The following is a 27,914-nucleotide window of genomic DNA, read 5'->3' on the forward strand; positions in this document are numbered from 1 at the left end:
GAAGGAACTGCTGCAAAGTTCATGTAGCCCTCTGAGTAGATGGCTTATGCATAGTTAACATGTATTTTTAGTTGCTTTTTATTGCATTCAATTTGGTGCAGCTGTGCCTTCATGAACAAAGGTTAGATTTTTGAATTGAGTAGCTAGACTTACAGGCTTTTAAAGTCCTTCATGGGTCAGATTTCTGATTATATTAAAAATAAACAAATAAATAAATAACAGTCTCAGCTGAATGCTGCCACAACTTTCCCTCTTTTCCTCCTCAGCTATTAACTAAAAAGGTGACAGGATGGAGAACAAGCAACAAAGCAACGGTGAGATGAAAGAAAAAGTGCTGAAGAAAAAATTGGTAAGTGAATTCCTCAAATCTTCTGCCAATGTGTTTGTCATTTGGGGAGTGCAGACAGAAAATAAACATGTGGAACCTATGTGAATACTTGCAGGCACAGGCTCAGTTTCATATACACAGGAACGTTGCTCTTTCCCTTCTCCCTTTGGTACTGGAACGGCTAATAGTCTCACTGTGCATCTGCACCGCAGGCCTCCAATTTTTTCCCATGCTTCTCCTTATATGAATGTCTAGTTTTGAACGAGCCAATTAACTGTTTAGGCAAACCATTCCAGAATTAAGTGACTTTTGAATAGGTTGAAAACTTTCTTTTCTGGGAGGGACTTGGTCATTGAGGGCAATGGTAACACTCTAGAAGTGTTTGTGTGCCTTCGCACAAAAAGTCTGGAAGGATGTATTCTGCAGAAAAAGAGCTTTGTTTTTTTCTCTGACACAAGAACCCTTGCATCTGTGTGTTCTTCCCCCTTTTCCCTCTCCGCTCTAACTTGTAAGAGGTGAGCAAACTGACACTTGTCTCCATGGGAATATGGAAATTTGAAGGAAAGCTGCCAGGACTAAAATTTAAGGGGTGCAGAGAGTAGCATCTTTAGTTTCTGTAACTCTTATTAATGGTGATTGTAAAATGTCAAAAAACATAAGCATGTTAAAGTGAGAAACTATGTCTGTATTAAGCACATGCAGCCATATTATTTGTATTTGAGTGTCAACTGCTGTGAACTACTTGCAATGTATTATTTTAAATGAAATTAAATAAAACACAGGTGTCCGATTCTTCTCAAATGCACTCCACATATTTTAGAGGCTTGATTCTCCTAACATGTCTCTTTAAGTGCTTGTGACCATTCAAGGAGATTATAAATGATGTCTGGATCATCTATCTATGCTGATGTTTCTCAATCTGAACAGTAATTTTACATGTTAACGAGTAGCATCTGGATTTCTATTCAAAGGTTGCTTAGCTTGATGTGTGCCAAGGACACTTCAAAGTTTCTGCATCATGAACTGCTTTCAAACCTGCAGTGCTTTATGGCATTACTTATGTGTCTTTGAGGACTCTAAGGTAGTGGTGAGGTATGTAGCATGCCAGAAGTGGAAGCAGCAGAGATTTACACCAATATGAACTGCAGACGTCTGTGAATAGTTCCCAGATGCACTTAGTACTCATCTGAGACACATCCATTGCCAACTGGAAGGTGCAGTTTAACTCTTAGCAGTTCAAAATCCTCAGGCTTTACAAATAGGCACCTTCAAAACTAATAGCTGTAAGCTTTTATCTTCCTCGGGCAACACGTCTAATCACCACCTGCTGCACAGCAGCAGTGCCGTGTGTCAGATCTGAACCTCCTAAGGCTGTGTGAACGTCCCTGTGCCGTGTGGTTTTACATCTTAATTAGTTACAAGGCTTGCGGTAGCTTCACTTTCCAGCTTCGGTGACGAAGGGAAGCTCTTCCCCTCCTTTCTCCAGCGCCGTGTATACAGCAGGGCAGCCCAGATGGCACCGGGCAGACCCCACGCCAGGTTTAATTTGCTTAAGTTATGGACGTGCCCGCTTATAAACGGGCTCGGGCAGCTCCAGCCCTTCAGCCGCGCACTGCGGGCAGAGCAGCTCTGACCCCCGGCGGTCCCCGGAGCTCCAGGCTCGGCCCCCCCGGGTTCTCCCCCCTAGGGTCCCTCCTCCGGCTCTGCGCGGCTGCGGCCGCGCCCCCGCTGCGCGCTGCCCGGCGGAGATGCGCGGCCGTTGCGCGCCTACGGCATGGACCCAGCGGCGGCGCCCGAGGAGGACACGCTGGTGGCCCCGGCAGCGGGGAAGGGTCCCCGCCGGGCAGGGAAGGGCGTAAGTAGCGCGGAGAGGCGCGGAGGGCTCGCGGGTGTCCCGCAGCTTTGCAGGTGGAGCGGAGGAGAAAGCGGAGCCGGTGCGCGGCCGCTGGGGATCCGGCGTCACTCCGCGTTGCTTCCCCCAGAAGGGAGGAAGGGCTCAGGTTGCAGAGCCCGAGGCTTTTTCCCCGCTCGGAAAGTTGCTGCTGGTGTAGAGGAGAGGCCGGCGGGGTTAGGCTGAGCTAAAAATATAATGCGGCTGCCCCGGCCGGGACGCGGAGGACGGGAGGAGGGCAGCGGCTGGGGCCGCAGGGCACACCCCACGGGCAGGGGACACACCACGGGTGGGCGAGCGGCAGGTGCCGGGGGCTGTTTTCCCACCAGCAAGGCGAGTTCACGGGCTAACCCTCCCCCTCCCCGAATCAGCAAGTCCTAAGGGCAAGGAGAAAGGCGAGGAGGGAAGCCCGGGGGTTCCCCCTCCTGCCCGGCGGCGCAGGAAGGTATCGCAAGCCGTGGAGCGCGGTGCGGTGCGAGCACGCACCTGCCGGCAGCCACCCGGCTAGGCACGGCTGCTCTCAGCCTCCAGGACCGCTCCGGTGCTCGGCGCTTCCCTAAAACTGCCTCTCGGGAAGCCTACGCGAAAGGTGCGCAGAAGTCCTGGTTTCTAAATTCAGCAGACAGTCGGAGCAGTACCTGTTGCAGAATCCTAAAACTTTCTTCTGGACGTTTGTAGTTTCCAGCTTACAACCATGATTAATCTATAGCCAACTAACCAGAATACAATAGCCCAAATTGTGCTTTGAAAACTGAAATGCAAACCAATGTGCATTTAAAACAAAGGCAACCTAAGGTGCACAGAGTGCAAATATTACCCTGCATGCTGGACAAAAGAGGTGTGTTGGAAAAAGCATTTTGGAACCTCTCAGAACACTGTGCCCTGGTAAGAGCAACAAAAGGACTTTCACAAACAAGCAGCTAACAAGAGGCTGGATGTCTTTGCTGGGATCTGACAGACAGCTTTCCGCACTGCACGTTTATTGCTCTGGTGACAGCAGCAACAGATGAGTGCACTCACGGTGTTAAAGGACTACCTCTGAGGAGGTGTGGTCGCAGTCTTGTTTCACAGTCATTGTAAAACAGGTTGCTGAGTTTGTTGCTTTTTTTTTTTTTTTTTTTTTTTTTTTTTTTTTTTTTTTTAATGTTTCCACAGGGTTAATATTTTTCTGAGCAACCATTTATTTTTTTTCTCCTCCCCTTCTTGCTTCATTACGCTTTCATCTCTTATCTGGTGTTGCTGAAACTTGAGCAAATATTTAAAATAGAGTGTGAGAAGACAGGTCATGGAGAAGTTGAAGTGCACGTTCCAAGAACGGTAAAACTTCACGGGAAATCTGAGGCTTTGTGTGCTTTCTGCAGTAGACTACATACTTGAAAAATTCTTGGTACAGAAGTAGGCTCTAAACGCTGCTATTCACAACACTTGAAAATAAAGTGGATGTGAGATTTTCTAATTTGGCAGCACTTTTGTGATTTGTACTCTATTATTTTCCACTTAACCCTATGTACATATAATTTGCCTGTGCTGAAAGTTTCAAACATTCACTGGACTTTTTAATAAACACTAGGATATAAGGTCCAAATCATCTTGTCTGCAGGGCTTTTCCCAGGGTTTTAATGCTACTGAAGCGGATGCCCTTAGCAATATTACATCAAGATTACCATACAGCACACATGAATGTGCACTTATCATTTGTGACCCCTTTGGGAGCAATCTGGTAGCTCTTCAGGAATATTCTATTCAGTGCCATTAGTTCAGGGTAGTAGTGATTCCTATAAGCACAGGAATGGTTGTTCATAGTAGAGAAGTAACAGGCACCTAAGATGAGGTGTTATGAACACCTAAATAAAGCTTTATGCCAATGTTTCTACTTTTTTCTTATCAAAGTGATAGTACAAAGCTTTGTGTGTGTGTGGCAGGTTCATTTTAAGCAGCTGGCTAATAATAAGAAATTGTATTTGGCTTATTTAACAATCTCAACAGGATATATTCCTTACACAAGGCTTTCTTCCCCCCATATGCTTTCTCCTGACCTGACTGAAAATAGGGCAGTCAATGAACTGTGTAATCTCTTAAAAACTTACCACATCATGTGGAAGAAGTTAAAACATCTAAGCTGTCCCACAGGGCACATTTTAAGCCCTTGGGAAGTGCAGCTGTGTAGCATGACAGACCCCATGCACGCCAAGCTGCCAAGCTGGACACTCGGTCTCTGCTCCCGATGTGTGGATATCTCATCATTTCTCCATGAACCAAAGTGAGAATGCAGTGACATGGTGACATTGCAAGCTCTGGCACGTGCCAGCTGCCAAGCTGCATTCACTTTCCTTACCATGTTTGTCCTGGGGCTGGTAGAGCTCATTCCTGTGTATCATCACCACTGTTATGCTATGTGCTACCTACACAAAAGTAGCTCGTGCTTCAGATCTTCATTTTCCAAAGCAAACACGAGTCTTTGTCCAGTTGACAAAAATTTATAGATTCATTAAGCTGTTGTGTCCGCTTGAAGGGATGTAGGGGAAGCTGTGTTTATTAGGCCTGCTTAATCAGGTGTTTCTCCTTTTGAAAAGATTCAGACTTCAGCAAGCAATCAGACTGGACATAAAACAATAGTCAATGATACCTGAAAATATGGATTCTTAGTGGAGTTCTTAAAACAAAACAAAACAAACAACCAAAAAAACCAACAGTTGGTATGGCAGGGGTGGAAGGAGGAAAGTCAGAAAGGGAAGTCAGAAAGGGAGAGTTTCTGGAGGAAGACAGCAGATGGCATCTCTGCCAGCATTTTTGTGTAGCAGCAAGTTGCTGCTGGAAACTTACATTTGGGTTATAAAATTTAGTTTGTAGGCATCATTTCAATTTTTTGGTCAAATTTTCACCAATCCTTCTGCTCATAGGAGCGGGTGGACATTGCTCCTAAGTTGGCTCTACCTAAAGCCCTGTTGCATCAAATGTATGCTACCACGTTTCATTGTTTTAATTGTATGTTGCCAAAGAGTTTCCTTTGCTGAGCATATGCCTCTGTAACATTTAGCTTTTTTGGTGTTGGGGACGGATGGGATGCTTGAAGCAAAATCCATGGGGTTGAAAGAAGTTTAAATTTTCACTTATGCCTTGGTAAATGTTAACTGAGATGCTGTCACTTCACATTTACTGCTTCTAGGATTGCAGAAATAGAAAGTGTTTCAGACCATTATTCTGTAGCAAGGAGATGTGCCTGCAGGAGCTATGCAAGACAGAGTGAGGAATGTTTAAAACCTGAGCTATTTCATGTATACTAACAATGGCTACGTTTTTTCATTGTTTTTCAGAATTGGTCTGGAAGTCTGATTGTAGCCTCTTTAACTGGTGCTTTTGGATCATCTTTTCTTTACGGTTACAATCTCTCTGTCGTGAATGCTCCTGCAGTGGTAAGTGACTGACAAAACCGGCATTTACTATCAGTAGAGGGCAGCCTTGTCCATCTAGTGTGTGCTCTTTAACATCTTGCTTTTGTACTCCAACCAGTGTGTTAGAAGAGAGAGAACTTTGCTTGAAAAGTTTTCTGCTATCTGTGAAGTTTCCAACTAGGTTCAGTAGCTGTCAGGAAACTAAGTGCTCCTGTTGAGATGAGTGGGTGCACAACATTTCTTTTTCATTCTCCCAAAGCCAGAATAATGCTAAATCTTTTTCCACACTTTTGTGTTATAAGGTATTTTTAATAGCCTGTCTTTCTGGCTAGTGACTATTTGGTAGTTACAGGTGCACATTCAACAAATCCTGTTCACATTATTCAGTTCTGGAGGTTGACATGGCATTTCATTACCACAGTACAGATAATGTAAATAATGTCTCTGGATGCCTCTTAAATAATGGGCCTCTTCTGCATTTTGTGGTAATGCCTTGTTTGTTTCTGATTTTGGATCTGCTGTGTTGACCATCTGTTGACTGCAACATGTGGAATGTGTCTGATGAAAAGAGCATTGTAAAATCACTGTACAGTATCTGAGGGATTTCATTAAAATATCAGCAATCACAAATGGAAATATGAATGTTTTGGTTTTATATTGGTGTATTGGTGGTCTACAGCGCCTTTAATTCAATCAAACATGGAAATAACCAATTCAGTGCAGTTGTAAGCAACACGCACACAAAAAAAATACATAGTAAAATTTTTCAGCTGTCAAAAGTCCTTTTTTTTTTTTTTTTTTTTTTTTTTTTTTTTTTTTTTTTTTTTTTTTTTTTTAGTTTGCTGTTCGTATTTGCATTGTCTTTGATAAACTGATAACCCAAAGGATTAGAAACAGACTCACCTTGCTTTAATTGTCCCTGGTAGCTTCTGGGAATTTTCTAGAAGTTCCTGGTACCTTCTGTACTGATAACACAGGTTTAGACAGATTGGATGTTTATTCTAGCATGGCACGTCTGTGCATCCCTTCAGCTTGCAATCTTCAGAAAATAAACATGACTTAACAGAATCGGTGGGGAGCTGAAATGCTGTGAACAATGGTATTGATTGTACTGACGATAGACATCTCTCCTGCACTGAGTCAGTACTGTCAAAGGAGCAGTGTGAATTATCTGACTTCAGAACTTTTAAGTGCCCTTTACAAAATGGACCATCTTGGTAATCAGAGCTCTTCTATCACTTTCTGCAGAAGTAAAAGAAAGAAAGGGCAATCATAAGTGCTGTCTGGCAACACTCAGAGGGTTAGATTAGAACCATGTAATAGATTGTAGTGGTCACCAGACAAGAGTAGAGGTGGGAAGGTTGAAGTTGCAATCATACCATGAAGAATGCTAAATTCCAGGCATCGTGGTTAGTAGCACCGTCAGGTTTGTCTATTTTTGCTTGAAATCTTTACTGTGGCTTTTGGACAGAAAGTTGGCACCATGTTGATGGCTCTTGTTGACAGGTATGATGTAGTGTTGACAGTTATGTATGAAGTCGGCCCTTTTCCAGTGTCGTATTGCTGTGTTCGGTTGAGAACATAGTGTCCTCCTTACTCATGCTAAGCCATATATCATGTAGGTCTAAAGAGTAGTCCTAGTTATACACCCTACTGAAAATACATACGTGGCTGTGTGGTTCAAGAGCAAAATACCAGTGTGGCAAAATACCAGAGAACTAGGTGATCCTCTCACTAGCCCCAGAATCAGGCTCTGTCATCTATTTTCCTAGGACAGGACGCCTCCCCACCTTTGTCACACACTGTCCAGGGTGAAGAGGAGAGTCTGTGCTCTGTTTTTAGCCATGGTGAGGAGGAATGAGCTGTACTAGTGCTGTGCTTCCTGCAGCACAAGAAAAGGAACCTTTGCCCTATCTGTTTTCCCCTTGTGTGGCCATGCATCACCAAATCAGTCTGCTATGAGGTGATCCTTTAGGAACACTGATGTGTGCTAATTGAGGAAAATATAAGGGAAACAGCTTTTACCTGTAGATAAGCAGTACTCTTAAAAGAGGCTATATTTGGGTCCAGTATCTCCTAAAAGTTGTAAGCTTTGATTTTTAAACTTGGTAGGTCAAATAACTTGTTCTGGTCATATGCAGCTTATAGCTTGCATTGTAGTGAACATCTCTGTGTAGGATGTTGGATATCTTTTGCCTCTATTTGCTTCAATACAATTCCTTTCAATGGCTAAAGTCCCTCAGTCTTAGAGAAGGCACTGTATGATGCTTCTGGAGGTTTTTAGAAAGTGCTTGATCACGACTGTTGACTAAAATATGGGATGTTTCCAGGAAACCGGATCTGAACATGTCAGCATGATTGCTGAACTGTGTAGGGGAAGTGCATTTAAGGCCGAAGATATGAACTGTATTTGTAAATCCTTGTGTACATTACCTTTCTGTGCTGAAGTTGTGCCAGCTCATCAAACCACAGGGGAATACCCCTGCAGTTCTCAGATGGAAACTTTTCCACAAATCATCTTGTAAGGTATGCTTGGTCCAACTTCCTTTTTGTTGCAAGGCGGAGATGTAATGCACCAGATCTGCTCAGAGCAGAATTGTCTGTACTGACTAGTGCAGAGATGGGAAAAGATCAGTTCCCACTCAGTCCCCCACATTTCTATGGGAAAGTGCAATGGCCAGTCACAGGTGCATTTTTCCCTGCACGTGGTGTTTGACCATGTGAGAAACCCAGCATTAGAAGTCTGCACTGACTTCTATGAAGAGCTATCAGAATTTATTAAAACGTGGAAACATTCAGCAGTAGGAAAACTAAGATTTTAATTGTCTAAATGTTGAAGCTGCTTTTTTCCAAGTGGCATTTTTAAAATGCATTCCGCAGACCACTTGTGAGCAAGGTCTTCAGAACAATGATTTGCTTTGTGCTCTGAGCAGGACGTGAAATCTCACGCTGGCAGCAACACCCTTCTTGCCTTCTTCCTGCTGGAAGCTGTGTTTCTGCATTCCTTTTAGAGCTGATACTGAGAAAGTGAGACTATTACAAAAATATATAGCTGACTGTGACAGCCATTGGATAACTGTCACTAACTGTGAGTAGCCCTTGTAACTATTGGCAAATCATTTTTAATTCTCTTAAGGCTGTCTTTTCACTTCCCTTGCTCTAAGTATTTACAGTTAAAGAGTTAAAGAGATAAGAAAAATCACTCTATATATACTGCCTGTCTTTCTCTTTCTCTTTCTCTCCCCTCAGCACCGGTGATGCCTCACCTTGAGTACTGAGTGAAATTTTGGGCTGGTGAAGCCCCGTGGCTTGTTCAGTCCAGAGCAGAGCAAACTGAGGGGAGGCATCATAGTGGCCTGCAGCTCCCTCACAAGTGGAGTGAAGGGGCAGGCGCCGAGCTCATAGAATCATAGAATATCCTGAGTTGGAAGGGACCCATAAGGGTCACTGAGTGTAACTCCTGGCCCCACAGAGGACCATCCAAAATCAGACCATGTGTCTGAGAGAGTTGTCCAAACACTTCTTGAACTATGGAAGGCTTGGTGTCACAACCTCTTCCCTTTTCTTCTCTCTGGTGACTAGCAACAGGACCCAAGGGAATGGCACGGAGCTGTGACAGGGGAGGGTCAGGCTGGGTGTTAGGAAAAGTGTCTTTACCCACTGAGAGGGTATGGAACAGGCTTCCCAGGGCAGTGGTCATGGCATTGATCCTTCCAGAGTAGCTGATAACAATCACTTGTTGGAATGTTGTTGGAATGCTACCATTCCTTGCAGGCTTTGGTTAGGACCTAGAAAATTTATATACAGAGTTAGCATTATTCAGACAACTGATTGAAATCAAAAGGAGCCTTTCCACAGAACTCAGAAGATTTGTTGGATCTGATTTGTTTTGTGCTTTAGGTTTTCATTTTCATGTGCAATACCTCAAACTTCTATGTGTTAATAGTTTCCCATTTGTTGGCAGGGGAAATCTAGACAAAGGTGATGTACATGTTGGCACCTTTGTCTGTTATACTTGAATGTTGTAGCTTGTGCTTTCTTTTCATGAATATTTTCAGTTATTTCATGTGTCGTTATAAATAACAAAGCTGTGCTTAGAAAATTAGTTATAACACAAGGGGAAAATGATTTGCATACTATTTTTAGTCATTAGCATTAGCAAGAAATGTTAATAGTGTTCTAAAAATGTTTTGTGTTAGTATTCATTACTATCAAGTACAAATTTCAAATAAACAAGAAGATATCAGAATCTAAATATAATCTGAGTACAGGTATTAGAGAGAGGATTTATTACTTGATTTAAGGGCAGATTTATTTGGTATTTCACTGTGAAATTCTGTTCATTGTGAAATGGATTAAGAACCAGTTTGACTTTTTTTTTTCTCTCAAGTTTTTTTTTTTTTTTGATGTCTGTTTGTATAGAAGCATATAAAATAAGATGGAAGAAATAAAATATCCCTTTCCTCCTTTTAAAATTAAGTTACCATGGGAGAAAACTGTTTGTCTTCTCTATTCCTACTTAGCTGAAGATAGGAGAACCCAGATATCAGGTTTTCATTTTTTTTTATGAGAAACCACTTGTCTGGCACATAGATTTATATCTGGATCATAGGTGTCTGATTTCATGTTTGATACATCTTTCATTACTGAAAAGAAATTGCTTATTTTGTTTAGCAGCCTGTACTTCATTTAAAAAGCAGTTTATGTAAATGTGAAGGGGAGAAGCTATAACTTATTTATAGAAGTGATTTTGATTCTTAACAGTTCAAACAAAACTATCTCTTTTTGATAATATGGGCTTTTTTTTTTTTTTCCCATTAGTATGAAACCAACAGCTGTCAGCTCTTACCTCTCTCTTCTAACAGTTATTTGTCTTGGCTGTGATTTTTTGGGGGGAGAAGAGTGTTATTTTTTTATTGCTTGACTTAATAGGTCCCTGATTTTTTATGGCTTCCAGGTGCTACACTATCACAATTAAGACATAAAAGTGGATGCAGCTTCCCTTCTTATCTCAATCCATAAAACCCCATTTTTTTAGTTCACTCTATTTTTTTTTCCTAAACCTATGCTAAAAATTTTGCTATAGCATCACTCATTTTTACAATACTGCCCCTATGGGAAAAAAAAAAAAAAAAAAAAAAGTAAAATGCACTTCATTTTGAGCAGATCCAAGCTCTGTAATTTAGGACTGAGATACAAAACAGAGATGATAAATGTTGTTTCATGGTGAGCACAGTGCAGACCAAAAGGATTCCTACTTATATAGCTTCTAAAGTATCATTAAAAATTTTCCAGGGAGTTTCATAAGCTAAATATGAATCAGAACAGGCCACCGAAGTAGTACAAATTCCAGGAGATAAATTGCTTCATAACTGGTCTCCATTCCTGGTTTTATTTTATAACTTAATTTTAATGTGACTTTCATGCAATATAACAGACAAATTTCTTTTTGGTGTGAAGACAGAAAGCAGATTTCATGTGTTATACTCACTGGGGATTTAGAATTTGTTGCTAAAGTCAGAAAGTTTAAATTGTTTTCCCAGGTGCTCATAAATACCGTATAGCTACCTACTCAGCTGAGCCAAACGTCTGTCTTATTATCTATATTCCTCTCCCTGTCACTGTAGTTCTGTGTTTGAAGTATGGTCTGGGACAAGGTCCTAATGCCAGAGGTGGAGATCTGCTGACTTTTGGCCATTTGGCAGCCCCAAGAGGATGGCTTTTGGTCAGACCATTCATCATGGGTAGTGATGACATGGGCACACTGGACCCACTACTTCACTACCCAAAACTGTCTGATACCCTTAGACTATCACCATTTTGAACCTGTGAATAACTTATCTTCTGTATCTTTGAACAAGTATACAACAGATTTTGAAATCCTCCATGAAAGACTGTGATTCTCTGTGGTAGCTTAACACCTGGAGTATTTTCCATGTATGTGTGTTTGCACAGATTTCTGAAAGAAGCACAATGGCAGCAAGGCAAAAAAAGGGTCAATAAATGGGAAAACTACTGTAAGATACTACCTCCATTGTGTTACGTGTGTAGAAATGAGTGGATAGTCTTAATTCCTCCCACTCCACACACAAATGTGGCTCTTTTCCTTCCTCCCTTCCTCCCTTCTGTCCTTCCTTCCATTTCCCCCCTCCCCAAAGTTATTATCATTACAGATCCATGAAAAAGCAGTACAATTCTTGTTGATTCACCAGCAGTACTTAGCATTTAAGCATTTATATATATATCGTGATGTGTGCTAGAGTGCAGTTTTGTTTAGCTTGTCCAAAAAATGTTATGCTAGGTTGCGATGTGATACCTTGTTTACCTGGGGTTAAGGGTATGTATATGAGCAGCCAGCGGAGCTCAGGTGATGTGCAGCACCATGCTATGTGTGGGTGGTATGATTATGTGCCCGAGCCCTTATCCCAGTAAGGCTAACACAAACTGTTGCTCATGTTGTACTGGCAACCTAAATTGTAACATCCTTTCTTTAAAGAAGTTTCTCTTTTATAAACTTCTTCTATGTTCATGTCTACTGGTGTTTCCACCTTGTTTTAACTGGCATGTCATTGTATGCTGTGACTGGTTCAGTTAGTCTGTAGTACAGTTACATCTAGAGTTGAGTATCCTTTTTTTAGAGGAGGGCGATAGAAATGCAAAGGTGGTCCTTGCAAACAAGCTACTGTTGTTAATTCAATTTCTGTAAGTAGTGTTCTTAAAGGGTGGTTTTTACATGTATTACTGTTATGTATTTTCTTTCAGTACATCAAGAAGTTTTACAATGAAACTTGGGAAAGAAGATATGGCTTCTCAGTGGATGAAAGCACCCTGACTCTCCTCTGGTCTATAACTGTATCTATTTTTGCCATTGGTGGCCTTGTAGGTGCCATTATTGTTACCCCAATCGTGAAGTTCTTTGGACGGTAAGTGTATTGGAAACCTTCTGGTTTCTAAAGCAGTTGCCAACCTAACTTCTCTAGAAAGCTTTACTTGTATTTTATTTTTTTTTTTTTAACTCTTTTTACCTTTAGCAGAATGCAAATTAAAACATCTTCAAATTATAAAAGCTTATATCTGAGAATTGTGAATTTCAAAGAGTAAAATTAATACTCTTTTCTCTGGTCTTACTGTGCATTATTTGAATCACAGAAACCATCTGCTCTGAACTGACAGTGGGTTCAGATGTCAAGGAAGTTGAATAGACAAGAGTGCAAAAGGAAAATACCATATAAAGGGAAGGATTTCAGAAAGGGTTGGCACCTTCTTGTTCTGCAAGTTTGCTGGGTATCTTACCCTACACAAATAAAACTATCAATTTGTCTCATTTGCTTCTCAACCAGATTTGTTGTCTTGCAGTAATAAAAATCTTTTTTTTTTTTTTTGTTTTAGCCTTATTGTTAACTTAAAATATAGTTTGAAGAAATAGACTAGGGTGAAGTTCATGTTTATTTTTCCACATGCTTGTTGTCACCTTCCTTATTCTATGCAATGCAGCATTTGACCAAATCTTGACTATAACAAATACCAGTATTTTAGAAATGTTTTTACTGGTTTGTCTGCATTTTTGCAGTAGGTAGCAACTAGATACTTCTGTCAAATTTCAGTTTCATACCTTCTTCCAAAGAGTTTTAAAAGTGATTTTTAATTTCCCTGTTTGGAAGGGGCTAGATAAAAAGCCACTATAATATGCATATTAACTGTTCATATGGCTTTTTCTTAATTATAAATTCTATATCATTTGATAATCTCTGCTTGATTAAATCACCAAAGAAAGTCATCATAGAGTCTCAAACATAAGCAGTCCTCTCCATTATATTCATTTTTTTGTATTCTACATTTGACTATTTCAATCATGCACTTTACATTGTGCTCTCCCAAGCCTGTTTGTCATCTCTCTCAACCCCTCTCCTTAGATTTTTTTTTCTTAATTGTCACTATATTTTATCCCAACTCTTCCACATCCCATTTTACACCTCAAACAATAGTTACACATTCTTCCATTTTGCACTTACTGCAAGTCACTGCTCTCTACTTTGTAAATCTATTATCAAATTTTATTAATGTATTCTATTCCATCAATTCACCATTCATCAAATCACCATTTTAATTTTAATTCATAAATGTTTTTTGTAGTCACTTTTTTTGTTTGTTTGTTTGCAATTTCTTTTTTCTATTCATCAATTTGGATTTTACATACTTATTAAATATATGAAACTCCCTTAGTCAGACTGTTTAATTCCTGGAATTGTCACTAAGTCTGCTCTTTTTTAAATTAATGTAGTAAAAAAAAAGTTCAAAGAAGACTGATTTTTGGTGAAGAGTAGAATGGTTTTGTGTGAAAGTTTGTTAAGGTGGTGATTGATGTCAGTTGAATACTATATTAAGAATACTGCTTTGATGGGAGTAGATTGTATTTCCAGGGCAGAGCTTTAAAGCTTGGAGGCTCTGTCCCTGTTTATTATGTTTATCCCTGTCAAACCATGAAAACAGCTTTCTCATAGATATGGTATAAGAGTACTTGATTAGAGATAGGAAGGAATGACATCTCTCAGAGACACTGGATAAAGGCTGCTCATCAAATGTGGCTCTTGGTTTTGCTGTTCACGTTGCAGTGTGTTTGTCTGGTCTGGGAAACCAGACTGACATATCACTACAGTAACTGTAGAGCACATTATGAAATGTTGACAGAACAATGAAATATGCTGTTAAATTGTTTAAGTGTAAGTTAGAGAGCTGTGTGTATGATGAAGATGTGCTCCATTTATACTGACACAGAATAGTGTACTAATGGGGATCAAAAATATTAGTTGGAAATAATGTATGACTTTAAAAAGAGCACTCTTGATTCGTATTGCTGTAAGATTAATAACACAATTTTCAGATTACCAGATTGCTAGGCACTACTTATTTCAAGAGAGGTTCGGGGCAAAATTTTCAAAGAGGGCCTTCATCCACATAAGCAGAAGTCCCATGTTCAGATGTGGTTTTGACACTTTATAATTTAAATTCTCATCTTCTACTGAAGAGTAGCTGCTGTTGCACATCCTAAACATCCTGAGAGATACATTCAGTGAATTGCTTGAGCCACTGCTGGGGAGGAATTGCAAAAGAGGTGTAAGGCCTTACTTCTAGCCCAGTGAATTGTTTTGAGTCTGACGCAATTAAAGGAATTTATCTGGATTATTTTAGTAATGCTACCATTTCTTTTATTCTCAAGTTATCTGCCGTAGTTAAAATAGTGATTAGTATTTGTTCTGTTACTGGACTTAACAGTTCATTATTTAAAAACCTAGCTTCCTTACTATACTTTTTGTATAAGGTATCATATTTGCTTCCTAAGGTGAGCTTCTAGAGTCTTTATTATACTGAGTCTTTATTATATTTTGAGGAAATAATATTTTTTTGATGAAACTTAAAAATTCTATCATTTTCCTAGTTTTGAGTTTTATGTAAACAGATCATTAATTCAAATCCCTAATTAAAACTGAAATTATTGCAGCTGTGGAGGTCATAGAGTCAGTAGGATTCTGTTCTGGCCTCTGTGGAACTATAGATAGATGTGATTTTTGAAAAAAAAAAAGAACAGTTCTAAGGAGGAGATGCTCAAGATACTCAAAAATATCTGTAAAAAAAATCTTTTTTTTTTTTTTTTTTGTAAAAAATATCTATAAAAAAGAAAAGGGAAAATTATTTAAAGCTTAGCTCTGTTTGTGTCAAGTTGATGCGTAAATTGTCCAGCTCAACTGGGATGCTTATAGAAACTGTGATTTCTACTGAGCAAATTGCTCATCTCTTACAACTATTTCCAACTGAGCACAGAAGTGGAAATTACAGTCCTGCAGCAGAACAAATAGCCAACCTTAAGAGACAACCAATTTTTGGTAATAAGTTGCCATGCTTATTGTTTGGCTTAGGATATAGCTGCTTGTGAAAAACTGCTCTGTGCTCAAACAATCAAAAGTTTTTTGATTGCATCTTCCTTTTGGAATGCATAAATGCTTTATTTCTCTGGGCTAGAGAAAATCCTGAATTTGAGCAGAAGAAGGAACAGAGATCTTTGAATTTAAATGAACTCTAGTCTAGGATTTTTAGTGTGATAGACACAGCAGAGGCAGTTTGCCATGAACTATATGATTAATAGAAATATAATTCCCCGTCCCCTCCTCCCCCTTCCCCAAACATATTTCCTTTTGCTCTCAACTGAAACAACCCAGGGCTCTTCACACAAAACAGTGACTGTCTGCATGCCTGTAAGTGCAGTATGTGGGGGGGGGGGGTGTCCTCATACTTGAATTCAGGTTCCCTTTCCTAGCTCTGACACTGTTTTGAAATTTAGCTTTAGGTTAAGTCGACTTCACTCCCTATTCGCCTGTTTACAAAAATAGGGTTACTGATGTGCTCTATAACCTTCAGCAAGACTGAAATGAAATGTGCTATGTGAGAGCTAGGTGTGATATTTATGTTTCAGTGGGTTTCTTGTGCCATTTGACAATTGCTTGGTCAATCAATTTGTGAAAATGATTAGGCTGACCAATGCACCAGTATGTGACTTTTCTTCTGGTAGGTTAGTTTTGAAGTTTGTATGCTTACACTCTGTAAGCGTGGTAAGCAGTTATATGACGATATTTGTTGGAGTTTCCCAAGGGAAAGTGTCTGCTACAGTACTCTATGAAGTGTGGTATCATTACATCGTTTGTATTGGAGTTATGCAAGCAGGATATACAAGGGTTTTTTTTGTTTATTTTTTTGTTTCATTTTTCTTTTTCCTATGCCCTGTGTCTAGTTTAATACATTCCTGGCCTATGTGACCAGGAAAGCATGGTTAATTTATGATTGTAGCAATTCTGAATACAACATGACCTGATTGGAAGTAAAGCAAGGTAGCATGTGGAATCTGAAGGGTTTTCTTGTTTGTTTGTTTTTTGAGAAGTGGTGATTTATGAGAAGTGGTTATTTCTGTTCATAGATGTGCTGGGCTGGTCCCAGCTGACAGCTGAGCACCCCACCCAGCTGTTCATCACTCCCCACTCTGCAAGCTAGACAGGTTGTCAGAGAGAAACAGGAGGAACAGCAGGAGCAAGAAAACTCATGAGTCAAAAAAAAAAGAAAGAGAAATCGCTTACAAATTACTGTCATGGTTGAAACAGACTCAGCTTGGGGAATTTAACTTAAATTATTGCCAGTTAGTATAAACATTTAATTACTGATCAGGTATTAGGAAAGAAAGAAGGTGAATATTGAAACACCTTTCCTCCTACTCCAGACTCCTCTACTGACTCCTTAATAACCACAGGTTATACTGAGTCGCTTTGGTGAGGGGCCAGGTGGTAAAACGGGTCAGGGTCAGTGCATAGCAGCTTCCCTCTGCCCATCCTTGCTTTTTTCCTATTCTCCAGCATGCTTCATAGAATAAGTGGTTGCTGCCAACCTTTTCTAAAAGGATGTTATATTTTTCCGTTATTTTTTTTAAGTTGTAAAAGAAGAAAGTAACAACTCCAGATGAATGTATAGCACTTGTTTGACCTGACTTGTTTCCATTTTTTGACATTATTTATTATCTTTAGCCCTCTATCCATTTAGCCCTATATCCATTTGAAAAGCCTATTTCAAATAGCAAAATCAGCACTTTTCTCTTGACAGCTATGTTATACAAAAATGTACTTTAAATGTGCTGTATCTCTTTCTTTGTCTGGTCTCAAGCAATCTCATTCAAACAGTGTTCAAGCAGTTTTTTAATTAAAAAAAAAAAAAAAGGAAAGTTAAAACATAAATATTCAATATACTTACTATTAAAAATATATTAATTGTTGTAACTAGTTGGATCATTTGTTCAATGGCTGGAATATTTCCATTTGGTGGCTATGTGTTGAACTCAAGAAGAATGTGCAACATGGACCACTGTGTTGGTTTGTTACTCATTCTGGAAAAAAAAAAAAGGGGGGGGGGGTGGTAGACAGCCCTTCTGATCATTCCTGTTATTTTACATGGAAGTGGCAACATAGAGAAGGTGAAAATCCATTGAAAATACTTAAAAATTTAATACCACTTTAGTTCTTTAATAAAATTGGTGTGTTGTCAGCCTACATAATTTACTGTCAAAGTTAATGGATTCCTCATAATTAACATAATCAGTGATGTTTGTCTGCCGGTACATTTTGTTATCAAATCAGTTGTTTCCTTCATATGTTGTTTGAATGGCGCTTGATGCTTCAGCATTGAGTTGTAATTCAAGAGCAAAATCAAAACTGTTCTTAATTAAGTGACTGAAAACCTGGTAAATACAAAGCTCTGTTGCTTTACCACATATAGCTGAGTGAGGTGACTAATAGATGGAAAATATAAGGTTAGATCATTTTCTTTCACGTTATCGTGAAAACAATTATGTTTTGTCCTGTGTTATATCATAAGCAATGCTAATGTGATGTAGTGTAGAGAGACCACCACATCTTCATTAGACATTGCAAGCGATGGCTGTGATTCTGCCTGGGAATTTCAAGAAGTTTTTTCAGTCACTTGTAGGGCTGAACCTGAAGTTAATGGTTCTCCAGCCATTCACCTACAGGCTGTAATTTAGCAAAAAGCCACTTGTGGGGAGAGAACAAGATGTGTATAAGGTAGCAGTGATTTTCTGAGTTTTAGGTGGGTTTTCTATTTAGTCTTTCAATGGAAGATAGTTGCATCAGAGCTATTGATCTTATATCTTTACCCAGGCTTCTTGCATAAGTTCAGAGAAATAGTATGTCTGTGTTTGAATTTGACAGTCAAAGGACCATGAAATCATACATATTATTTCTTTTATAAAGTATTTCCTTCTGGAGAAGTTATGAGACTTATGAGTCACTGTTGAATTAATGAGTACTCAAATTTGAGCAGAAGGTTCTGTAAGATGAAAACTGTAAGATATACTGCTGTTGGCATAATATGAATGGGAAATTGAGATGTTCTGAAATTTAAAAAATATATTTTCTTGTCTTTCTGTGTATGTGTTTTTTTTTTCTTTAACAAAGTAATATTTTTTTTCATAAAAAAAGAGCTTTGAAAAAAAAATCAAATTGACTCATACAATGAAACAATTCAAAAATTGGAAAAAGTTGAAATTATAAATCAATATTTTGGTTAATTTCAACATTTTTGGAAAGAGGTTGATTTTTATTGCCATGTGTCCCCTTCCCCCACCCCACTTCAAGTGTGTTTTCTTAAAATTACAAGTAGTAATTTTCTTCCATGTATCTATTTAATGTCATGGGTTTTGGGCTTATGGATGTTATGGCTGGATTATAATGACATAAATAATGTCAGTGCTTGGAAGTTCTCAAAATGGTAAAAACAATATGTGGAATAAAAATGGCTATAGTTATGTTAGCTTATTACTATTTGAAGTACATTTGCTGGTTCCTACATACATTCATTTACTCAGAATATGTTTGTTTCTAATCATATAGAGAGTCTCAGGCATGGCTCTCAGGTTCTTAGGATGTGTAGGATTGCTAGTTGCCATGCCTTCAAAGTACAGCTCTTTTGTTGACTATGATATTTTTTATTTTAAAGCCGTGGTATAGGTTTGGAACTGTATCCATTTAGGTATAGCATTGTGCTATGCTTTGGAACTCTATACAACATTTACAAGGCACAGTTTGTTAAGCACTTTTGGAGTTTATTTATGAATACATAAGAATAATAGCCTAATGTGCTTGGAATATGATGAGATTTATCTGTTATGGTGCTGGTACCTACATAAAGTATCTTCTCCTTTTAGGAAGTGTACACTGCTGCTCAATAATGTATTTGCAGTGACAGCTGCATTGCTGATGTCACTCTCTTTGTTGGCGGGATCATTTGAAATGCTCATACTGGGCCGCATTATAATGGGTGTTGATGCAGGTAAGCTATTATCATGCTGTACATATCTGTAATACTTGCATTACACATAACCCTTCTCTCCCCCAGCCTCTGGTGTCCACCCTAATTCTTTCCCCTTTACTTTATCAGCTCCTATAGAATATGCAATGAAAATCATTTCATTGATTAGGAGGATGTAGTCTATTTATTAAAGCTTCTTACTCTTATGTGTTTGGAAGTTGTTTAATCCAATGCTAATAGTGGTAGGATTAAATAGGACATTTGGAACATCATCATTCACTCCTAGCAACATTGTCTTCCCAATTTAAAAGTAAATCATGGAAGCACCTCTGTACCAGAGTAGTCTTGCACCTGGTAGTAAAGTTCTCTGCAGCTTTACAGATTTCTAAATGGTTAGAAGTACTAACCTAATATGGAGACAGACTTGATGGAATAAGATGGTTTTATCCTCTCTGTATAGTTACATGAAGTTAAGCAATGGAAAGTGTTTTGGCTTTTGCAACACTGAGCATTTCTGGCAAACTTTGTCTATCTTGTCTATAAGTACAAACTACAGTTCTTTGAAAGTAGATGCGTATTTCACTTGCAATATGCAGTTTATGGGGAATTTTGGTGCTAGCTGCCAATTTTTGTCTCAGACCATCAGCAGATGATCAAATGTTTGGAGCTTTATCAGTATGGTCAGTGAGCTAACCATGGTCGTGAATTTGTTTATTCCTGATTTTGAGCAGCATTCTTGCCCCTATTTTATGCCTGCTGTCAAAAGTTTGCTGCACTTATAAGCCTGTATTTGGAGGAAAATCTGCTAATACTTTTCACAGTGAAAATGTTTCATTTGGCACTGTCTGCTCTCTGTGTCTGATATGTTGTTTTTTCTTCCTTACCTGCACCAGTGCAAACTTCATTTTGCTTCCTTTGGGGTGAACAAATTAAAAACAACAACAAAAACTCTATTCTCTTGGTGATTCTCATCTCTCAGTAACCTTTGCTGCTTCTCTTCAGATAGCAGCCAACACACATCACTGTAGATGTGTAACAGAGATAATCAATCCCATGGGAGTTAAATAGTGCAAAAGTAATTAGGGATGCAGACAAGGTAATTCATATTATCTGTGGAGGTAATTCTGTTATTTGAGAATTTTTATGCCACTTGTGTGAGCAGATTAATACTCAGACTCCTTTCAATAGTTGTTCATTTTGTACTTGGTGTAAGCAGAAGGTATTATGACTTAGTTTATGTTTTTGTTTGTTTGTTTTTTACCTTTCTTTTGTAGGCATATCTCTGAGTGCCCTTCCCATGTATTTGAGTGAAATATCTCCTAAGGAAATCCGTGGTTCATTGGGTCAGGTCACAGCAATTTTCATCTGTGTTGGTGTTTTCACTGGGCAAGTTTTGGGGCTGCCAGAGATATTTGGGAAAGTAAGTACGCAACAGACATTTTCCGTGAAAGAACACAAGCATGTTTAAAGAGCAGTATTTTGGTATTTTGACAGAATTCCTTATGAAAATGGGGAACAGAACCATTGCTTTTTTGTTTTGAAGCACTTAAAAATGGTTTCTTCCATATCATTTAAAAGAGTGTGTGTGAGTTTGGTAGATGTTGCAACCAGTTTTAACAGCTTGAGCGGATTGTGTGTGCATATGCATGTTTTCCCATCCCATCCCCTTTCTTTATATACATTTATTCATGCTGTTTTCCTGTTTCTTTGATTGCCATGGAAATGCTTAGGAGTTTTTGTGTATTTTATTTATAAGTTTTCAAAGTGAGATAGAATAGAAAAAGTCTTGTTTTGAGTTTGTACAAGAAGCTGACTCTTGCCCAATAATTATAGCGCTTTTTGTCATGCACTCGCAGGTGCAAGAGCAGAGTTAGTGTATACCTTTATGTAAAGAGAATATCTGTTTAAGGATATCTGTAGGAGGTTATCTTGCTCCCATAGGCTGAGATTAACTTGGTGGCCACTGGATGTCATCATTACTCTGAACAAATGAAGTCAAGGTTTATTCAGGCTAGCACTTGGAAATACTTTTCAACCAGAGATGAGTCTTCAAGGCAGTGCGGAGGAAGTGTCTGCAGCAATCCTCTTGCAGTGAAACTTGTACTAGGAATCCCTTCTGACAGCCAGCAAAAGTAGTAAACAGCTGAAAAGTGAGGAGAGCTTGTCCTCCCATGTCCATCTAAATTCAACTCCTTGTAAATACATGATAGCATCTTCCCTGACACCTTTATTTTTGTATGACCAGCTCTCTTTTTCTATCTTTTTATCCTTGGACTTACTTACCTAACGTTCTATGATTCTATGATCTTGTTAAGCTCTCCTGAAGGCAAATGTTTTGGTTCAACTTACCCTTTAATTGAAGAACAGATTACTTCCCTCTCTCCCCTTTTAAGGCAGCAGATCTTAGGTAAAAACTTAAAATGGCTTTCTGTAATGGCTTCTGTAATGTCCCTTCTCTTGCTCTGAAAGCTAGTGCATTACAAAAGAGTGCTTAGAATATATGTCATCTCTTAAACAGTAGATATATTTTTTTTTCTAAGCATGCACATGCTTTTAAAGTTGAGGTGTCATGTGAAAATTCTTATTTTCCTGCCAGGTTTCTGGGTTATTTTGAAAAGGATATACTTTTTCCTTATTTTCATATTACTCTTGCTCTTTTTGTTTCTGTTCTCCCCTTCCCTCTGTCTTAATTTTTGTCACTCCCAAATCACGCAGATTACAATTCTGCTTCTACAAACTGCTTTAGTATTCTGTTAGTAAATACTACACCATTAAAGTTAGACATTATATAAGAAGAAATATACTTTATCTGTGGAATTATTCATTTTCAAGATGAGTAATATCAGTATGTAAAAGGAGCACAATTTTGGCTGGCGTGAATTAGCATAGTTCCAATGAAATTATTGGAGTTGGCCTGATTTTTCCAGTTGGGTATGTGGGTGTATTTTCCTTCTAATGCATTAATAAAATTTAGCACCAAGGGAAAACCTCAGGCTGTTTGAAATGTTATTCCCTAGTGCAGTCTTAGCCCTCTTTGAAAGCTTTATCAAGATTTCTTTTGGTTTCAGTCAAGCCAGGATTTTTTTCCATAGCTTTGTGTGGTGTTCCCCATGATATCAGTGGGAGTTTTGCACAAGGAACAAACCGTTGCCAGAGGAAATTGCTGCAGAGGGTACATCTGAGGAGTTCACTTCTGTTGAAATTGGAAAGAACCAAAGATGGTGTCTTCTTTGAGTTCTTTGGTTCTTGCAAGACTCTCCTCCTCCCCTTCTCAGCAAACATCTTGCCGTGATTCTGTGAAATTTCAGTTACTGTGTTTGATCATGTTTGAAAGTACATTCAAGACATTTGCTGACTACCTTCTAGATGTCAGCTTCTCACTGATTAATGTTGTGGCTTCTATAATGATGTGAAAGCTTATCAAATTGCTTCCAGAATACCTATTTTGTTCTCCTTTTTCTTCTGTTGGAGAAACCTTTGATGCACTTGAAGTGAGGATAGTATTCCAGATCCACAGCCACCATATTTCAGAGATGGTTTCACATTCATGGTATCTTCTTAATGATTTCACTTGTAACTGTAAAGCAAACACTTCCTTTCCTCAGAATTCTGAGGCAGTTTCCATTACAACTTAAGCCAAGGCTGTAATATGATGTTCTGTGATATAATTCTACATTTGAATGGTAAGCTCCAATCTGTGGGAGCTTGTCACCAGTGATCAGCATTCTGTGCCACTGATTGCACTAGTATTTGGAAAAAAACACTTTTGATAAGTCCATCTAGCAATGACCAAATTTTAGTTATCATGGCTTAAAGCCTCACATGGAATAGTTTTCATTGTTCTGTGGTTGGTCGCTTTTTTCTTTCAGAGTTGGTTGTAAATAATGGTAATGTGAATAATGTAAATAAGTTGCAAATATTCGTCTTCCATCATGATTTCATGAAAATTTTCTCCTGAGGTCTGTCATGTGTTACTTGTAACTTAAGCTAATTGAAAGGTTATTAATCATAGTATTTAAGCTGTGATACTTTTGAAGAAAGGAGGAACAAAGACCAAGTTGGGCATCTTGCTGGAAGAGACTGTTTGGAACAGGAAGGGACATGGGGAGAGCTGCAAGCATGGCTTTTTATAAGAGGAGATGACAAGAACATTGCTTGCTTGGCTGAGGAAATAGAGGGAAGGGAGAAGATTTGACTGCACCTTGTTAATGCAGAAGGAAGAACTAAAGAGGGAAGAGCTGCTTAATCTGAAGGACAGTATTGCTACAAGAAGAACTGTTTATAAATGCTCTGTGAATAATTGCATGCTGAAATTCAGCAGTGATGTTTGGAACAGACTTCTGGCTTAAGTAGCTTGAGCAGAAAATTTAACTTTTAAATTGGAACTTGATGCATTTATCTGGATTATATGAGGTTGTTGCCTTCAGTGGTTCTGTAGAAGTCTTTCTACAGAAAAGGAAAGCATTTACATAGACTTTTGGGCATAGCCTTACAAGCCTTTATTAACAACCTGTTTGGTAACTTCCTCATTTGTCAAATGCAACAGTGTTCCTTTAAATGTGGAAATGTGATTAAAACTAGCTCTGAAGCTCTGAGTATTACTTGAGGCAATTCAGAACATGCTTACTTCTTTTTGTGTCAAGTAGGTTAAGCAGCCCCAAAGTGATTTTTAGTAGTCTTTTATTTATAAAGCCTCACACAGGTGAAGCAGGAGGCATGTGCACAGACCAAGATTTGAGGCTGGGGGGCAATGGTCAGGTTTCAGTTCTTTGGCTATGTTACTGCACTGCATGAACGCAAACCTGACAGTTTCAGAACTCATGCAGAAAATATGTGAAGCACTGAAGTGAAAGAGTAGGAGAGCAAGCGCTCCTCCTCCCCCGCCCCCCCCCCCCCCCCAACCCCGAATCCAGTTCCCTACTTCCTAGACTAATTATGTCATAATTTCTCCTTCAGAAAAATTACCAATGTTTGTCTTAAACGTGGTTGCTTGTTTTCTATCATTACAGCCTTCCCAAGCTTTCTACTGGAAGTGTTGATGGTTGAGAATCTAATTTAATTCTTTTATCTTTTTGTGGCTAATTCTGTCAATTTATCCTCATTTTCTTTTGGTCTTTCGGTCACTCTGACTTTTTCCCCACCTACTGAAGTGTGCTCACTTTATCCTCATCACATTACTTGTGATTTTTGTGTTCATAGAATATCCTGAGTTGGAAGTGGATCAACAAGCCCAGCTCCTGGCTCTGTGCAGGACCACCCCAGAATCAGACCCTGTGTCTGACATCATTGTCCAAACACTTCTTGAGCTGTGGCAGGCTCTGTGCCATGACCACTGCCCTGGGGAGCCTGTTCCAGTGCCCAACCACCCTCTGGCTGCAGAACCTTTCCCTAACCCCCAGCCTGACCCTCCCCTGTCCCAGCTCCATGCTGTGCCCTCAGGTCCTGTTGCTGTCCCCAGAGAGCAGAGCTCAGTGCCTGTTCCTCTGCTCCCCGCTCCCCTCGTGAGGGAACTGCAGACCGCCATGAGGCCTCCCCTCAGCCTGCTCTGTTCTGGGCTATCAGGGATATCAGCCACTCCTCATAGATCTTCCCCTTTGTACCCTTCACCATCTTTGTAGCCCTCCTTTGCACACTCTCTAATAGTTTTATGTCCTTAAGGTTAGTTTCAGGTTAGATCATATCTTCTAGTAAAACAGTCTCTGTAATCTCCTTCTTATCCTAGGTGTCTTCCTCTATATCGATTCTGGTTTTAAATTTAAACGCAAGCAAACAGTTACAGAGATAACTCAGATGAGATGAAATTACACTTTTTTTTTTTTTAATCTAAATATTCCTTATTTCCTGATTCTTCTGGAAATGTTTTGGTTGAAATATTCTAGATATACATATTTTTCCACATCATACCATATGGACAAGAACTTGCTAAACACTACTACATCCAATTTTTAAATTATAGTATAAAAGAACAGATGCAAGAAATATAATAATGATTCTAAAACTTGAATACAGGCATTCTTTTGGTTTCTGAATATATAGGCTTTTATTCTATTTGTCTCCAAAGGTACTAATTTTAGAGTACTGAGTCTGAAGAATGTGTTCCTTTAGTGTGCAATGTTTACTAAGAGTGATTATTCCAAAGCAGAAAAGCTGCAATCATGACACTGGTCCTCCGCTGCTGTGCTTTGATATTATTTCCCCTATCTTAATTCCCTCCCATTCACCCAAATCCCAACAACTCTTTTCGTTAAAGGTTCTGATTCTGACACATCCTAACCTACGGGAATCCATATCTACTATGTTTCTGTTGAGGGTCGAGGAATTATGTTATGTTAAATCTGGCTGGTGATCAGAACACAGAGCACAGCTACTTTATATGCTGGTGACCTGCTTCTCTCCACAATCCTGACTGCTGTGAATAGCATGTTTGTTTTCATTTGCTAGTATCTTGTTCTAGCCTTCTCTAGTCCACAGCCATTTATTCTTCAGGAAGCCCTGGCAACTGTAGATGACAACTTGATTCTGTCCCTCAGGAATTGAATCATGTTATCTGCCATAAGGTGGGCACTGAATTACTGCTGCTGGCTACAAGATTATTTCATTTGGGGCATTTTTGGTTGTATAGCATGTGCAGCTTTCTACATATTTAACTGAAGGAGAAAACAGATATTTATGATAAAGAAAAAGTATTTCAGACCTGTCACTTTATAAAAACACTGCCCTTCAGGTGTTTTCGCTTTCTCTTTCTTTATGTGATTCTACTAAATTCAACTAAATAAGCCAGAGCATTTTTTCTGACGGATTGTTCCCTACAGATCCTTTGTCAGTGCATTGTCAACTTTAGTTCTGAAAGTTCAAATTTACTTTTACGGTCTCAGGGGAATATTCCATGGCCTTAATTCTGGCGTATTCTGGGTATTCTCAGATGGTATCTCTCTGTAAGCAACTCATCTGTTTCTTCCTGCATGTAAGCTTGTGTCCCACTCCAAAGGTTTTTCTTAGTTTGGTAACATTTTTAAAATGTTTTAGACTACCAAGCTGATTTTTGTCTATTGCTTCAGCTTCTTTAATGAAGGTGGGCTTTAATCTTTCCTTTAATGATGGAAGATATAGTTTATGAATATATTTGCTGTAGTAACTCATTTCATATTTGTTATGCATTGACCCTCAGTATCTTTTCCATTTTTGTACAGAAATGAGAAAGGGTAAAAATATTTCAGTGTGTGTGTATTCAGGACAGGTAAAACTGAAACTGCTGCATGTTGCCATTTTTTCCTCAGACTTTGCCTTTCAGAGCCCTATTTCCTGTGGTGTGTAATGTTTTGCTAAGGTATAGTTGTTTCTCCAGCAATTTCCTCTAGTGGCTGCCTGGCTCTGGCTGCTGTTTAGACCAGAATGTCTGTCTGCCATGGGTAGGCCAATGGAAAAATAGATCTTGTTTACTTCAGGAGTCTTATTTTCTATACTTCAAGTCTTTTTATGTCATACTTGTCTAGCTAGATTGCACTGTGTCATGGTGAGTAGCATGTCATCCTAGAAGCCTTGCTGTGCTTATCTCCAAAGGCCTATTAGGGCAACACTTTCTGAACAATACCTATTGCTGCTGTAGGTGTATCCGGGGGGGGGAGGGGAACAACAAAAAAAAAAAAACCCACGAAAATAAAGCAAATGGAAAAACTGCTGAAAGTGTGGTAAAATTCATGATGTGTCCATCTCTTGAATGATACAGGTAGTTTTAGTCACCCTATTTTAACAAGAACAATACAAGGTACAGGACAGAGCAGCAGTGATCAGAGGCAGGAAGGGCTTCCTGAAGAGAAAAGACTTGTTTAAGGTTTGATGGCTTTTATGTGTAACCCCATGTGGAGTAAACAGATTTAAAAGGAAGAAAAAAAAGTATCTGAGAGAAGACCCAAAACTTTTCTTCTGAATACATCTTGAAGTGATACACTGCATTTTTTTTTTTTTAGATTTTTCTCTGCCTCTTCTAAATACATTCAGAATTTGCTATTGCTACAATTTACTAACTCTTTATTAGTTAGATATTGTCTTTTGTCATTGAAACAACATGAATTGTAGTTTATATTCTACTTTTTGAGGAATTTGAACAGCTTTAATGCTGTCTAGCAATTACCTGTTTATACAAAAGGAATTGGAAATAAGTCTGTAACATATGATGATACTAGGCAAAATCCTCCCACAGATCTTTTTTTTTTTTTTTTTGTAATAGCAGAAAAAAAAATAAATGTTGTTGATGTAAATATCAATTTTTATGGCAAAAAGAACTAAATTTGGTAAAGGACTAATGAACTTAATCTATACTGTAGCTGTACTTTATGCTAGTAAGGCTAGTAAGAAAATATAACTGTGATGAACCCCTTTCAAGTTAGTTCTTCTTTCAAATAGAATAGTGATTTATTTATTTATTTTTAAATCGAACTGTAAG

The 27,914-nt window shown here is 38.9% G+C and overlaps 1 protein-coding gene across 2 annotated transcripts in view; it reads left to right on the top strand.

Moving 5' to 3' along the window:
* Nucleotides 1-289: 289 nt before the first annotated feature.
* SLC2A9 (solute carrier family 2 member 9) overlaps nucleotides 290-27,914 on the top strand; it is a gene marked incomplete at its 5' end in the record, with an annotated part of 102,885 nt that continues 75,260 nt past the window's right edge. The window contains 5 exons of one of the 2 annotated variants that reach the window (XM_084285428.1): nucleotides 290-349; nucleotides 5,534-5,632; nucleotides 12,374-12,534; nucleotides 19,368-19,492; nucleotides 20,746-20,891. In XM_084285428.1, the coding sequence (XP_084141554.1) occupies nucleotides 290-349; nucleotides 5,534-5,632; nucleotides 12,374-12,534; nucleotides 19,368-19,492; nucleotides 20,746-20,891 (591 nt within the window). Of the gene's footprint in view, nucleotides 350-2,102; nucleotides 2,184-5,533; nucleotides 5,633-12,373; nucleotides 12,535-19,367; nucleotides 19,493-20,745; nucleotides 20,892-27,914 lie in introns of those variants that run through there. The other variant, XM_084285427.1, reaches the window with a different exon arrangement.

This window comes from Netta rufina, assembly GCF_964035555.1.
Source record: "Netta rufina genome assembly, chromosome: 4".
Taxonomy (NCBI): domain Eukaryota; kingdom Metazoa; phylum Chordata; class Aves; order Anseriformes; family Anatidae; genus Netta; species Netta rufina.